Here is a 16,962-nt window from a genome sequence, read left to right as displayed (position 1 = left end):
TTTATATACCACCAGGGAGGCAGAGCCTGAAATTGGAAGGTAGGAGAAGTAAAAAAGATGGAAGTATTTTACTTCGTATGAAGTGTTAGACTATAACTTCAGTTTTTTTCACACTTAAGCATGTTGGACTGAATGCAGTTTTTCTAATGATAGGAATTCTTGTACTCTTGATATGCTTACTTTTTAACACTGTATTTTTATCTAGATGATCTGTGACCCTTTTACAGCTGCCCTTGTAACTTGTCTCAGTTTGAATTTACTCTTGAATTTATTGCAGCAGAGATGTTTACATTTCTGGTGGGTTTGAAGAAAGACTGTTGTGAATTCTTGTTTATTCGTCTTTCAGATTGAAAAACCAATTCATTTAGGAGAATACTTTTCTTTGGACAGTACTTGTCATTAATTAGCAGTTTTGGGAGAAAACTTGCAGTGATCTTAAATTTAGGCATCCTTGCTTTTTGTCTTTTCCCCTTCCAGTGACCTCTAATAGGTTAATTGTAGCAGGAAAGAGAAATTTAAGGAGAATTTGCAGCAATCAGAGCAATCTTTGATGGTCTTTATGTCAGGGAGAGTGCTGGAGAATAGACAAATGACTGCATGCTTATCCTTGAATACATGCCAGATGGACTGGATGGATTTCTTCTTAACCTCATAACAGCATCTTGAGTACATAACAGGGTAGAAACTTTGTTCTCATCTGTGGCTTTTTTCTTGCTTACCTGGGTATTTTATAACCATCCTTTTCAGAGGGATGTGAACTCTGTTGGATTAGGGTGACAGAGAATTTGGAGGATGAGAGTACAAATAGAAACATCCAAACTATTTTTCTTACTTTGTCAGTGCCTGTGTTAGTGACTGAATTAGGAAATGGAGAGAGGAACTGCTGGTGTGAAAATTCTTTAAAGAAATGGGAATGTTGTTCCCTCTGTTATCTCTAAGTTTGTTGAATAGTAATCTGCATTGTAATGGGGATTACATTTGCTGTTCCTGGGTCATAAAAATGAACTGTTCTGAATCACCATTCAGGTTACGTGGATTCAGGGTATTAAGGGTATAATACTAGGATTTGAGTATTCCTGGGTCTCTATAGACAAACTATTTATGTATCCTGCTAGGTAGGGTTGTACTTGTCTCCTAAAGGTTTCCTAAAACATTTGATGAAAAATGAGAATTGTATTACCAACTCATTAATATATAGGACTTGGGTTGTTTTAAAATCAAGACCTCTATGGACCTTGTGCTCCTCAACTCCCCTACTTCTAGGTAACTTTCTTAAAAATCAATTTGCCCTAGAATCAGTTTGCTGAAATTATCAAAATAGTTCTCTTTTACTCAGCAAAATTATTTTGAAATTTATGTTGTCTTGTGTATCAGTAGGTCATTTCTTTTTGTTGCTGAATAATATTTCATTGTTTGTATTTACTACATTTTTATCTATTAGCCTGTTGATAAACATTTGGGTTGTTTCTAGTTTTTGGCTGTTACAGATAAAATTAAGAATATTTGGGATCAGTTGAGTTTTTGAGTGGCCATATGTTTTCATTTTGGGGGGGGGAATGTCTGCAAGTAGGATGTTTAGGTCATATCATAGTTATATATTTAACTCTTTAAGAAACTCGAAACTGTTTTTCAAAGTTGAACTATTTTTCATTCTTATCTGCAATTCCAGTTATTCTACATTCTCACTTGATCCGTCTTAAATTTTAGCAATTCTAATAGGTTTAATTTTCATTTTCCTAATGACTAATGATATTGAGACTCTTATGTGCTTATTTGCATATATCATTTTGGGTGAAGTATATGTTAAAATGTTTCATTAAGAAATTCTTATTGAGGTTTTCAAAAAGATTTTATTTATTTTTAGAGAACGGGGAGGGAGGGAGAAAGAGAGGGAGATAACATTGATGTACAAGAGAAACATTGATCAGTTTCCTCCTGCATGCCCCCAACCATGCATGTGCCCTGATTTGAAACTGAACCTTCAGCCTTTCAGTTTGCAGGACAGTGCCCAACCCATTGAGCCACACCACTCAGGGTTCCTTATTGAGAGTCATTTATGCTGCATACATATTTTTATTGTGTAATTTGCAAATATTTCATCCCAATCTGTGGATTTTTTCTTTTTCTTAATAATGTCTTTCAGAAAACAAAGTTCTTGGTTTTGATGATATTCAACAAATTAATTTTTTGTTTTATGGGTCATGCCTTTGTTCTGTTATTTTAGATCTTTGCCAAACTCATAATCACTAACATTTTCTTCTGTGTATTCTTCTAGAAGTTTATTTTAGCTTTCATATTTGCAGTTCCCTTTGCCTCTCTAAAATAGAGGTAATGAAAGCACCTACAATTTAGAGTATTGTGATTACTAAGTCAGTTATTAATACATGTAAATTAACACATTACTGGTTTTGAGTTAATTTTTATATATTGTGTGAGGTAAAGGTTGAGGCTCATTTGTTTGAATATGACAGTCTACTTGCTACAGCACTACTTGTTAAAGATTACCTTAAGCTATTGAACTACCTTGGCACCTCTGTTGAAAAGTAATTGACCATATACAGGGATGGGCAAAAGTAGGTCCACAGTTGTTTCTATGGAAAAAGACATGCAGGTTATGATAATTACAATAGTTTCACTGACTCAAGAGAATTTACAACTGTAAACCAACTTTGCCCACTCCTGTATGTGTGTGAATTTACTTCTAGACTCTCTGTTCTGTTCTCTTGATCTATTTGTTTATCCTTATGCTAATGTCTCATTTCTGTGGTATTGTAGCTTAATAACTCTTTGAATCAAGCTGTAAGTCTTCTAATTTTTTTCCTTCTCGAAGTTATTTTGGCTGGTTTAGGTCCTTTGTATTTCCACACAAATTTTAGAATAAGCATGTCAATTTCTATAGAAACTACCTGCTGGGATTTGATTGGAATTACATAGAATCTACAGGTCAATTTGGGGAGAATTAACATCTTTACGGTGTTGAGTCTTCTGTGACTATGATGTATGTCTCTATTTAGCTCTTTAATTTCTATCAGCAGTGTGTTATAATTTTCAGTACACAGGTCTTGCACATCTTTTTTTCATATTAACTCCTAAGTATTGTATAAGTTTTGATGCTGTTGTAAATGGCATTTTAACAGTTTCAGTTTCCAATTGCTTGTTGCTTGTATAGGGAAATACAGTAGATTTTGGGGGTATATTTATCTTTATTTTGCAACCTTGCTATACTTATTTTCTATACATATACACAATCTTGCTGTTTTCTATGTATACTCAGTCTTGTTGGTTGGGAATAAAGATAGGTTTAATTCTTTCTTCCGGTCCTAATGCCTTTTATATATTTTTCTTGTTAGATTTCATGGGCTAGAATCTTGAGTACAAAGTTGAATAGAAGAGCAAACATCCTTGCCTTGTTCCTGATCTTAGCAGGAAAGCATTCAGAATTTCATTGTTAAGTATCATGTTAGGTATAGATTTTTTTATAGATACCAGTTTTCTGGCTAAGTGTATTTCCTCTTATTTATTTATATCATTATATTTATTAAGTTTATTTTTAATTTAAATATAGTTGCTATATAATCTTATATTGGTTAAATTAATTTCAGGTGCCCAATATAGTGATTTGACATTTTTATACCTTACAACATCATCACTAATTCTAGTGATCATTTTTCACTGTGTAAACTTATCACAATGCTGTTGACTATATTCCCCTTCTTTTCACCCATCCCCCAGCCCTCTCTCATCTGGTAATTATCCCTTTGGTCTCTGTTCTGTGAGCTTGTTTTTTTGTTTGTTTATTTGCTTTGGTTTTAGGTTCCCTATGTAAGTGAAACCATATGGTATTTGTCTTTCTCTGCCTGACTTATTTCCCTTAGCATAATACCCTCTGATCCATACATGTTTTCACAAATGGCAAGATTTCATTATTTTTTTATTGCTGCATAATACTCCTCTGTGTGTGTGTGTGTGTGTGTGTGTGTGTGTGTGTGTGTGTGTGACATTTTAAAAATTTCAGTTTCTGATAGCTTGTTGCTTGTATATGGGAATATAATAGATTTTTGGGGTATATTTATCTTTATTTTGCAACCTTATTTATTCTATAAATATTTATTCTAGTAGCTTTTGTAGATTCTGTAGGACTTTCTATATAAACACAGTCTTGTTTTCTGTATATACACCATCTTGTATATACATGACATTTTTTATCCATTCCTCTTATCAGTGGACACCTAGGTTGCTTCCGTATCTTGCCTATTGCAAATAATGTTGCTGCTATGAACATAGGGGTGCATGTATCTTTTCAAATTAGTGTTCTCATTTTCTTTGGATAAATACCCAGAAGTAGAATTGCTGGGTTGTATGTTATATCTATTTTTAATTTTTTGAGGAATCTCCATACTGTTTTCTATAGGGGCTGCACCAGTTTGCAGTCCCACCAACACTGTACAAAGGTTCCCTCTTCTCTACATCCTCACTAACACCTTTAACCATATTTTAACCATGTATATAATGTGCACTTTTTTGTCCAAATATTTGAGGGAAAAATAAGAAGACATATTATGCATGGGTATAATGATTACATACCATGGGTATAATAATCTCATGTATAATGCACACAAAAACATGGGTGCACATTATACTCAGGACCATATTATACATGGCAAAATATGGTATTTGTTAAGTTTTTGATAATAGGTATTCTGACTGGTGGTATCTCCTTCTGGTTTATAATTGCATTAAGTGAGAGTTTTTTCTTTTTAAATAAGAATGGTTGTTGGGTTTTTTCAGATGCTTTTTATGTATCTGTTGAGATGATCATGCATATATTTTTAGTTTGGATATATGTAGGTGGATTATATTGATTGTTTTGAATGTTAAGCAACTGTGCATTCCTGGGATAACCACCACTTGGTATGATGTATCATCTTTTTTTAATATATAACTAGATTCGATTTGTTAAAATTTTACAAAACATTTCATGTTCTGTCTTTGTCTGGTTTTGGTATTAGTTTACTTCAACTTTGTGGAAGAATTTGTTTAGAATTTGTATTCTTTCTTCCTTAAAGGCTAACCAAGGTTGAGAATGATTGTGCTATATATGATCTTTGTGTCCTTCTGTTTCTAAAATTTTATTTATGTTCTCATATGATAGGATGTGTACATTCTTACAAATGAAGAACAACTTATTTGTTTTATTACTTAATGAGTGAGGTGGAGTGGGAAAAATTAATGTTTTGCTATTTGATTTGAATGTTTCAGTGAAGTGGAATTGACTCCAAGAAGCCAAGGATCTATAGTAAAGGAGAAGGCAAGATTTCATATACTTACTGTGGCATGTTGGAGTTGGCTTATGCTGAATTGAGAGTGCCAGGTGTTAATTTTTCAGGAATTTTGCAAGCCAGTTAATAAATACAGCCTATTAAAATTAAATTATATAACATAAAATTAAATCTTATTAGAAACAAAGAAATACTCAAACACATCACATCCTAATTATTTTACTGCTACCTTTGCTGTTGAGGTTATTTATGTTTGAAATACAATATAATATTGTGTTAGTAGGTATCCTGTTGATTTCTTGAAATCTGCTGTTCATATGGGAGACTACCACAAATGCAGGTGGGAGTATTTGTACCACAGAAATAGGCAAATACTACAGATTGAGCCTAATTTGTTGATTGACTACTCTAAGAAAGTGAAAGAGGAAATAGTAATAATCCAGTTTAAACTTTAATATGTTCTAAGTCTTTTGTGAATAACACAAAAAATTAAGGAAACATTTTTCTTGTATTGACAACCATTATCAGCAATTACTCATGTCATTGACAAACAAGTGAAGTTCTGACATAAGACTTTGTTGTTTCACTTTTATCTTTTTAATGTAAATGAAATAAATTATCAACCATCATTAATGTTGGTAATGCATTCATTTGTTAGTTGGAGCCATAAATTGGCTACAGAAACAAGAGTTCAGCAACAAATTAACTAAAACATTCTGTGAGAGTCTGTTAGCTATATGGAACTTACAAGAATAGATAATGTATAGCTTATTATTGTTTGTTAATTTTGTGGTACACATTTTATTTTAGTGAAATTGATAATTAATCACACATACACACTCCCCACATACTCTTCCCCATCAGGGAGCTTATCTGTCTTCTGATACCAAGCAGTTTCTCTAGTTAGTTATACTAGCTGTGTCTTTCTCAGTTCCGCTACCCAACACCTAGTAATTTATGGCTGCTACTTAGTACTCAGGAAAAGACCCAGAGTTTCTGTGAAGTTTGTTTTTTTTTCTTTTTTTTTTTCCTGCTCTGTCCTCAGACTTTTCCACATCCAACATGTGAGGCAGTTGGTATATTGGAAAAGACTGGGACTATAAAGTCACACTACCTAGGTTAAATCTCAGTTCAGCCAGCCTCTAGCCATGGAACCAAAGATAAGTTCCTTGTACTTTTCTAAAATACAGATAATTAACATACATACAGCTTACAGTAGTTGTGATTACTGTTAATTAGTTCATGTAAAACACTATGGATAATGCTTTAATATGGTTGGTGCTAATCGAATGGTAGTTAGAACCTGTTATTTGTCTCTACTTAGAAATTACTGAGATGCCCAGCCTTTGGTGGAATACCTGTCTGCTTCTCTTAGCACCTAGAGACAATTTTAATTGGCCAGGATATCTTCTTTGATCAAGAACTTGTGGATATACAGAATTCATACTTTTTCCCCTTTCCCTCTATCATATAATTTTTCCAAGTACTACTTGCCTTTCTAAGCACTCATTTAGCATATACCCTGGACTCATGCTTATGTCATTTTTGTGCAGGAATTCTCAACCTTGGTACTGTTGACATTTTGAGCAAGATATTTCTTGTGAGGGCCTGTCAGGAGCCCTGTAGGATGTTTAGCAGCATCCATGACTTCTACTTAATAGATGCAGTTAGCACCATTCCCTCAAGTTGTGACAACTAAAAAGGTCTAGACATTGCCAAATGTCCTGAGGGTCAAAATCATACCTGGTTGAGAGCTATAATTTTAGAGGGGACTTTAGTGTGTGCTGTGGTAGAAGACTGTGATTTGTTATTTTAGCATTTCTTTGACTAAGACATGACAGTTTTATTAATCAGTATACGTTTTTAAAGATTGCCATTAGTTGTGTTCAGTAGCTCTTTCTCATATTTTCACTTTAGTACAGCCATTTGATTTAATTGCTACTACTGGAATTGGTCAATAGAGCATCTTTTATTGGTCACTGCTCAAACTGATAGCTTTAAAAAAATCCTTTTTTGCCTGTATAGAGGCCATGAGTTTAGGCATCTGGGGAAGTTTTCAATGGATAACACCCAGACCTAAACATTTTTGTATGTCTTTGCACTTTCGTTTCAAAAAGAAGAGACAGAATCACATATTTTACTGATTTCACTTATGTTCAGAAGTGGTTGGGAAAACAAATTATTTCCTATGCCAAGAAAGGAAATCATTGCTTGGAGGTAGTTTGCTGTTCTTAGGCAGTAATAAGTAAACTTTAGACTCTTCAGGAAAAAAAAGAAATAGTAACACAGGGTATTTTATTTTAATTAAAATTATTGAAAAACTAAAGAACAAATACAGTATAAAGTGTTACGTTGTAGTAAGTTCTTAAAACATGCTTTTGAATATAATCTTTATGCTTCAAATGTATGTGTGTATATGTATATTTTCTGGGAAGAATATGGTTTTTAATCCATAAGTTAAAAATACCTGTTTCCTTTAGACATGGTTTGCCTTATCATAATGTTTTTATAATACCAAATAATTTTTAAAGAATTCTGTGTAAATGAGTGACTTATAAAAGAAAATATCCTACATTTATAGCTTAAATTAATACCCAAGCAAAATCAGTTTAATTTCCTTAATCAGAATATGGAAAAAAAAAACTTAAGAAAAATATGGATGCAACAGATGAATAAACCTTAGAGAAGTTAGTACACTTATGTGGTCTTAAGCCTATAATAACTAAATGTTTCACAAAAAGGCTTAAATATATTCCCTTTGATCAAAGAAAATATGAATATTTAAATGGACACTGAGCTCTTTCTGTAACTCATTAATTTTGTGAATCTAAGTATTTTCAAATTACCTTTATTCGCAGAATTCTATTTATCATTTTATTAATCTTTTCATTTTTTATAGTACAAGATTGTTATTTATCTTGGTAATTTTCAGATGTCTGTAAGTAAATATACCTTTCTCAGTATTGATAGTACATTAGGTTATTATCAAATATGGCAAAGATTATTTTTTAAAATGTAAAACATATGTCCATATCTTCAAATATATGTCAAATGCCTTTACAATTTTTAATTTAAAATTAAAGCTTTAATTGTAGAATAGTAACAAAATATTACACATCTATTAGGAGGGCCAAAAATCCAAAACATTGAAAATACCAAATGCTGATGAGGATGTGGAGCAGCAGGAACTGTTTTCTTTTTAAATTTTTAAAAAATATTTTAATTTTTATTCATTCATTCATTCATTCTTTTAGAGAGAGGGGAAGAGGGAGAGAGAGAGGGAGAGAAACATCAATATGAGAGAGAAACATCAATCTGTTTCCTTTCTTATGTGCTCCTACCAGGACTGAACCCACAACCTAGGCATGTGCCCTGACTGGGAATCAAACCCATGACCTTTCTGTTTGCACGATGATGCCTAACCATCTGAGCCACATCTGCCAGAGCAGGAACTCTTTCATTACTGGTGGGAATGCAGAATGGTACAGCGACTCTGGGAGACTCTCTGGCGATTTCTTATAAAACTTAACAGTCTTTACCATATGATCCAACCATCAGTCATGCTCCTTTGTATTTACTCAAATGAACTGAAAACACATGTCACACCAAAACTTGCACATGGGTGTTTATAGCAGCTTTATTCATAATTGCCAAATCTTGGAAGCGACCTAGATGTCCTTTGATTTAGCTTAATGCATTTCACGTTTATCCATGTTGTGCATATCAGTAGTTCAGTCCTTTTTATTGCTGAGTAGTAGTTCATTGTATGGCTGTACCATAGTTTATCTAGTCATCAGTTGGAAGACATTTAAGTTGTTTCCAGTTTTGGGTGGCTATGAATAAAGTTGCTGCATACATTTGTGTACAGGTTTGTGTGTGAACATAAGGTATTTTGCTAGGGAACTATCTGAAAATGAGATTGCTAAGCTTGCATGTGTGTTATTTGTAACTTTATGAGAAACTACCAGACTGTGTTTCCAAAGTAATGGTACCATTTTGCTTTACCAGCAGCAAAGTATGAGTATGTGTATGTATGTGAGTGTGTAAACATTCACACAAGGATGTTTGGGGGTTGTATGTGGCATCCTTGTCAGTCCTAGGTATTACATGATTACTGGGTGTAAACTACACGAAGAGCAAGGAGGTTGTTCACCTTGTTCACTGTTGAAGTCCTACTCTTTGATATAATACATAATAGTGTGTCTGCAATCAGTGTTTGTTGAGTAAATATTAAACCGATCAGGAACGTGGAATTCCAAAATTCTGAATATTACAGTATTTTTTTCACAATGGTGTATAAATTTATCATCATAAAAGATGGGGTTTGACTTTGTTTAGAGTGGTGACAGATCAGGAGATAACATGAAAACTTTGTGGTTCTTTCTGAATGTTTGAATCGTTTTCATTTATGGACTTTAGTTGAATATGTCATTGAAGACAAATGCCATCTAGAAACCCTTAGTACAGAAGTAGAGTGGGAATACTAGTGAAATTGTTATTTAACTCAAGGTGTCTTCTAAGCTTTGATTGCCACCAGTCTTTATTTTTATCAATATGATTTACTATATGCAGTGTGATTTGCTATGTGCTGTTTTTTAATTATCAGCTGGTGAGCCAGTTCATGGAAAGTAAAAAATTTTATATGACACTTACGATGATTAATAGTTTTGTATAGTTAAAAGTAGATATTGATGAGGAAATAGAAACTTCAGAAATGCTGCAGTGCAGGGTTATTTTGTTTTAGTAAAGGAGGTAATCTTAGATATATTTTCTCAGAGAGGAAAATGGTTTTAACAGTTAAGACTAAATGGGAATGATGGATGTTAGTAAAGGTGGACATTTAATAAATGAAAAAATAATGGGTTCCGTCACTTTTGGGAATAAATGTGAATGGAAGACAGATTTATCTGAGAATGTGTAAAGTTGTAATTTCATTGACCTTTTGCTCTAAAATGTAAGTAGAAATTTCTACTTTAGGCTTAATTTTGTCTTCCAATTTGGGGAACTCTGGCAGCATTGGCATCTCTGCTTAAGATTGCAAACTGCTGGTGAGATGGTCACTTAATATTTCTATGGAAATAAGTCTATGTCTAATGATTTGTTCTTTAGGGTTAGATTTATTGAGTTGGAAGTTTCTGATTCATAATGAATCACTCTTTGATTTTAGCATCCTCTCTTTATTAGTGTGAATTTAAAATGAAGTAATACACATACCCCTATGTTCATTGCAGTATTATTTACAATAGCCAAGATATGGAAGCAACCGAAGTGCCCATCAATAGACAAATGGATAAAAATGTTGTGGTATATAGACAATGGAATAGTATCATTTGTAAAAAAGTATGAAATCTTACCATTTGGACAGTTTGGACAGACCTAGAGGGTGTTATGCTGAGTGAAATAAGTCAGAGAAAGACAAATACCAAGTGATTTTACTTATATGTGAAATCTAAAGAACAGCATAAACAAACAAAATAGAACAGACTTGTAGAAACAGAGAACAGAGCTCATGGTTGCCAGAGGGGCGGGTTTGGAGGACTGGGTGAAATAGGTGAAGGAACTATGAAATACAATTTGGTAGTTACAAAATAGTCTTGGGGATGTACAGTACAGCAGAAGGAATATAGCCCATATTGTAAAAACTTTGGATGGTGGGTACTGGAAATATTGGGGGAAACACTTTGCAAAGTATATGGTTGTCTAGCCACTATACTATATACCTGAAACTAATAACAAAATGATGTTAATTGTAGACAGTAATTAGTAAAAGTAATTAAAAATGAAATAATTTGAATTGTGCTGAAAATAGACAGGGTGCTGAGAGGGAAACTGTGGTGTAACACCATAAGAACTTCTGTCTTTATATGCACTGTAGAGCCTGCTGTTTTTTTCTTAAATGAACTGCTTCAGATGACCAATATCGAGAATCTAGTTCTAGCCTTTAACAGTTTGGTCTGATTTGGCTAAGGTTATTATTATATTTTTTATGGTGGAGGGAGGTAGTTATGATGCATTATTTTCCTAGCTCCAGATATAAAACCTGAGATTCAGGATTTTTTCTCAATAGTATATTGGGCTGTATTTCATATATATTTTTTAATATGCCATTCATTGAAACAGCATGTTATGTAGTTATCTTTTATTTTGGTTTTGAAAACTCCCAATTTAAATTTTTCCAGGGCTTCTTCAACGATGGAGATTAAAACTTGTTTATTTTCAGAATAGTTTGTGTAAGAACTAAGAAGTAGGAGATGATCAGGTTTTTTTCAGGAGTGATGATTACTCCCAGAAATTTTGTGCTAGACTCTAGGAAGTCCAAGGAATGAAGGGGAGTAGATTCAAAGATTATGTGGTATTTAGGGGGCTGTGAGGAGTACTTTTTACAGTGTTGAAATAGGGTCAAAGACTGGGAAGTTCAAAAGGTTGTGTTGAGAAGAGGCTCTTAGATTATATTCTTATATGATCAGGATCCCCAGTATAGATTAGGTTGATGTAATGGAAGGACCCTTTGTTAACTGATGAAAGATGTAGAAATTAGAAACTTAGAAAAACTAATTAAAAACCCTGCTTCTTTCAAATAAATGAATAAACAAACTCAGACTCATGGTTACAAATATCAGACAGGGGTTGCCAAGGGGAGAGGGTTTTGGGAGGCTGGGTGTAAAAGGTGAAGGGGTGAAGAAGTATAAATTGGTAGTTACAAAATAGTCACAGGGATGTAAAGTACAGCATAGGGGACATAGTCAATAATATTGTAATAACTATGTACAGTGGCAAGTGGGTATTTGGAATATTGGGCACCACTTTTTAAAGAATATGATAGTCTAACCCTATGTGTATATCTGAAACTAGTACAAAATATTATTGAATGTAAACTGTAATTGAAATAAATAAGAAAAGAAAAATATATCTCATTCTGGAAAGCAGAGAAGAAAAGAAATGCTTTGATGTCCTCCTAGTTATTTAGTTATTTTTATCAAAGGTAAGGCATTATATTTTTATCCAATATTAAATAAGTATTTCGTAAATGGTAAAGAAAAAACCTTGTTTATTTTTCATAAGTTTGAAAAAGAAGATAGGAAAGGAAGTAACTGTTAATGCTTTCCAAAATAAAACATTTCAATTTCTTGGATAAAAAAGTGGATCTATCACTCAGTATTTAAGCCTTGGATGACCTATATATGAGAAACCATATTATCAGTGTCACATTTAGAGATTTAAATTAGCTTTGCTTATTTTATATTTTAAGTTATTTTAAAATAGGTTTTTGTGATACGTCTCCAAGGGGGTTGATGCTGAGGAACTGAGAGGGAAAATAAAACTGAATAGGAGGAGTCAATAATACCAGTTTTCTAAATTTGAGTCCCCCAAGTTGTTAGTAGCATTTTGGAAACCAAATGTTTGGCACAGTAGTGATTGCTGGAACTATAGATTCTACTAAATTACTTAATTGACCCAAGTGATAAATGCTTTAGCTTCAATCAGCCAATCCAAATCTAGATTCATTTTGAATAATTAAGTAACTTGTATTTTTATTGGCTTCCTAATCAAATCCAAAAGAGACCTTTGACCCCCTTTTTTGACAATGTTAACATTACTTTGGTTTTTACATATTATAGATATTGGTAAACATTTTATAGATCTATCTTGTAGAAACATTGCATAGATTTTAATGGACTTACAAAGATGGAAACTTTGAAATTTTTTTTTTAAAAATGTGCTTTTATATAGGAGCTGTTGGAAGATTAGAATTAGAGGGCCAGAAGAGATTTTTAAAATACTTAGGGGGAATTGAACATGTGGATTTACTATCATTTCTTGATGTTAATTTTTAGAAAAGCATTGACTGTTAATTGGGAAGGGTGGGTGGAAGGTGGTATATTTTAGGATTGTAAGACATGATCATTCCATAAATACATATTAAATGCCTACTGTGTAGAAGGAACTATATAGAGATATAAAAAAGATATGCCTCCACACAGAAATAACTCACAGTCACCTTAAGAAACATATCATGTATGGAGAGCCCATGAAAAAACAGCCAAATTAAATTGACCTCTAAACCTATGCTTTATAAGAAGGATCTAAAATTAATGAAATATATGTTTTTTTGCAAATTTTGTAGTAATTGTTTTTTACTCATCCTCATTGTAGGTAATGGATTTATATAGCGTGTCTTTGAATTTGGATCGGTTTGATTTAGCTTTGATCATGGCTTTGATCCTGTATTTTTGTAGTCTCTTTATTAGTATGCAGAAGTACCCCCAGAGAGACACATGCTTTATGGTGTACAGTAGAAATTCTGAAAACCTTGTTATCTAAAAATTTTATTTTCAGAGGTATTTTACATAGGCTGAATGTGGTAGAAATCAAGTTTTTGCCATGTGGAAAACAGTTGTATTCTTTGTGCTGTTTGAAGATCTGGGATAGTTATAAAATAAAATGAAATGAAATGAAATGAAATAAATAAAATATAAAATATGATTTAGCGTCACCCAAGTTGTATGATAAAATTAAAGCTGAAAGGTTTAACCTGGGAATTTGGAAGTAATTACTGTAAAAGATGAATGAATCTGGAAAACTTTCTCTTTGCTCCTTTTAGTAAGAGGAAAAGAATGACTATTTTAACTACAGAAGTAAGGGAGCAAATTATGGTATGGGACACTTTAATTGTACTCTTATATACTAGCTTTGCTTTCTTGAAACATGATAGAATATCTGTAATTTTTTTCTCTGTGCGTAACAAATTTCAGACCACCTGAAAGCAACTCTTCCACTGAGATATAAATTCTGAACTCTACTTAGAAACACTCCCAGATTTAGACACTTGGTTTGGTGTATATGTGTTTGTGTGTGTATGTTAAAATATGAGCAAAGAATCAACTATAAATACTATGAGGCAATGTACTGATAGCTTATAGGAGTTTAATTCGGTTCAGGATTTTGTCACTATCCTTGTTAGCTCTGGAATGGGTTTTATTTTCTACCAGTCATCAATTGGTAATTCTTATATTGGACCCCTTTAATGCTTACTTTAAGAGCCATTTGTTATCTGTTTCACACATGCACACTAGAGGAGTTTTATGCCTAGTTGGTCATCACTTTTGATTGTGCAGTGATTATTTTGTTAGTTACACAAAGACTGTATGATATTAGTTTCAATGACGGTGGCCATGTAACTCATCATCCAAATCTAACACTTTGATGACTGAAAAGGGCTGATATTAATAATTATCTAAGAACAACAGATACAAACCAAGCCTGGCCATTCAAATCAAGATATATGATCATCCTAATTAGTAAGCTTTTGATTGCAAGTAACAGAAAACACAACTCAAGCTAGTACAAACAATAAGCAAAATGTATTGGCTTCCATATGCAAAAAACCCCAGTGTTTGGGAGTATTACAGCCCTGGATTGATGAGGAATCTGGCTTTCTTCCTGTATTTTCTATACTCTGACTTTATGGCTGGTTTCCCTTACAGTTGTTGGATGGCTGCCAACAGCAATTTGGGCTATATTCTCCTTCATTTGTGATCAGCAGGAGAGAGGGACCTGCCTCTCCCATAAACACAGAATAGTTTTAAGCCTCGTGATTGTTAGATACTTCTGAATTAATTTATGTGACTAGGGGAATGTCATGTGCTGGTTGGCTTGGATGTGGGATATCTGAATATCACTGAGACAAGAAAGATAGGGTTACCCTATTCTCTTATACTAGTTGGAGCCCATTCAGAAAACTGGTGTAGGGCCAGTCTGTCTTGGAAAGCAAGGCAGCTAAATGGAAGGTGATGGGTGGAATGAATGTTTGGGAAGCAACCCCAATGTTCATTGTGAAGTCTAGTGTCATTTCTTGTTTGAATTTTCCCCTGCGAATCTTTTACTGATTTTTTGCAAGAACACAGCATACTGCAGATGTGTTCTTCTTTTAGTGAGAATTTGTGATATAAAATGACTTAATAGCCTGGCAGGGGGGAGACAAAAAAAGAAAACTTACTATCCCATTTCCCCCTTTTTTTCCGATAAGACTCTAATGATTTTTTTTTTCCCCACAGACTAATAGGGATGCCAAAGGAAAAATATGATCCTCCAGATCCTCGCAAAATTTATACCATCATGTCAGCAGAGGAGGTAGCCAATGGGAAAAAATCTCACTGGGCAGAATTAGAAATCTCGGGTGAGTGGAATCTGAAGCATTTAATTCAGGGTATAATGAACAAATGTATTGTTATATTTATTATTTTGTTCATTTTTAATTAGATGAAACACTCAAGAGAATATACTGAAATATTAATGTTTATCTGTTTTATCTATAACTAAGTATATTTGTTCATATTCTTTTGGGAATAATACCTTGATCCGGAGTTGGCATCTGGAATTGAAGACATTGGGAGTTCATTTTCTAAGTAAAAAAAAAAATTTTTTTAGGTTTTTATTTGTTTATTCTTAGAGCTAGAGGAAGGGAGAGAGAAAGAGAGGAAGAGAAACACTGATGTGAGGGAGATGTGAAAGAGAAACATCAATCGGTGGCCTCTCACTCATGCCCTGACTAGAGACTGGGCTCACAACCCAGGCATGTGCCCGGACTGGGAATCAAACCAGTGACCTTTTGCTTTGCAGGATAACTTCCAACCAACTGAGCTACACTGGTCAGGGCTAAAATCAGGTTTTTTGACCTAGTAGATTTTGCTTTGGCTATTGCAGAGTAATTGTTTTTGTAAGTTGAAACCTTTATTGCCCCTCTATCATCACTCTGTTGGTGGAGTAGGAAAGTTAGAGGCTATCTGTTTATTCCAACAAATGTGATAACTGTTATATGACCTTACATATTTAGGATTTGGTAAAATTGAATATGATTTCTAAAAACTCATAACAGCCTAATAGTGAGAAACATAAGACAAACTCAACTCATGGACACTCTGCAAAATACCTAATTAGTAGTCCTCAAAATACTCAATGTCAGAAAAACAAGGAAAGACCAAGAAACTGTCATAGACCAGACTAAGGATACAGAACAACTAAATGCAAAATGTTATTTTAAATTGAATCTTGGAACATGAAATTGTAAAAATGGGTGAAATCCAAATTAAATTAGTTAATGGTAATTTACCAGTGTTAGTTCTAGTTTTGACAAATGTACCATGGTAATATAAGATATTAATATTAGGAGAAATTGGATGAGGGGTATACAGGGACTCTCTTATCTTGGTTAACTTTTCCACATATCTAAAATGATTACAAAGTTAAAAGTAGAATATGATACTTATTCTGTTAGTATCATAGAATATTAGTAGAATATTAAAAATAAAATATGAATGCTGTTTATCTTTTGTGAATTGATACAATACAATTATATATAGAGAAAGTAGTTTTTTCCCCAGTAGGCTTTCATTTGGAAGAGTTAAACCCACATTATATTGTCAATAGCAAGAATTACCTGTACAGTTAGCTAAAAAGGTAACTGGGTGGTTAGGTGATGGATAATCAAAAGAATAAATATAAATGTTAGATTAGCCTAGGGTTTCTCAAGTTGGTACTCTACTTAGGGCCAGACAATCCTTTGTAGCTGTGGGCTGTTGCTGTGCACTGTAGGATGTTTAGCAGCATTTCTGGCCTCTACCCACTAGATGCCAGTAGTACACCTCCAGTTTGACAACCTAAAATGTGTCCAGATTGCCAGAGT

The 16,962-nt window shown here is 33.4% G+C and overlaps 1 protein-coding gene across 2 annotated transcripts in view; it reads left to right on the top strand.

Annotated features, from left to right (window-relative positions):
* Window positions 1-16,962, top strand: part of CNOT6L (CCR4-NOT transcription complex subunit 6 like) — an 86,615-nt gene that overhangs the window by 16,286 nt on the left and 53,367 nt on the right. For both annotated transcript variants that reach the window (XM_054591893.1, XM_054591883.1), the window contains exon 2: window positions 15,335-15,456. In XM_054591893.1, coding sequence (XP_054447868.1) covers window positions 15,345-15,456 — 112 coding nt within the window. In that variant the 5' untranslated portion in view covers window positions 15,335-15,344. The remainder of the gene's footprint in view (window positions 1-15,334; window positions 15,457-16,962) is intronic.

Source organism: Pteronotus mesoamericanus, unplaced genomic scaffold (assembly GCF_021234165.1).
Source record: "Pteronotus mesoamericanus isolate MK-2021 breed Mesoamerican mustached bat unplaced genomic scaffold, CSHL_Meso_final contig_130, whole genome shotgun sequence".
Classification (NCBI taxonomy): domain Eukaryota; kingdom Metazoa; phylum Chordata; class Mammalia; order Chiroptera; family Mormoopidae; genus Pteronotus; species Pteronotus mesoamericanus.
This window is presented reverse-complemented; position numbering and strand designations above follow the sequence as displayed.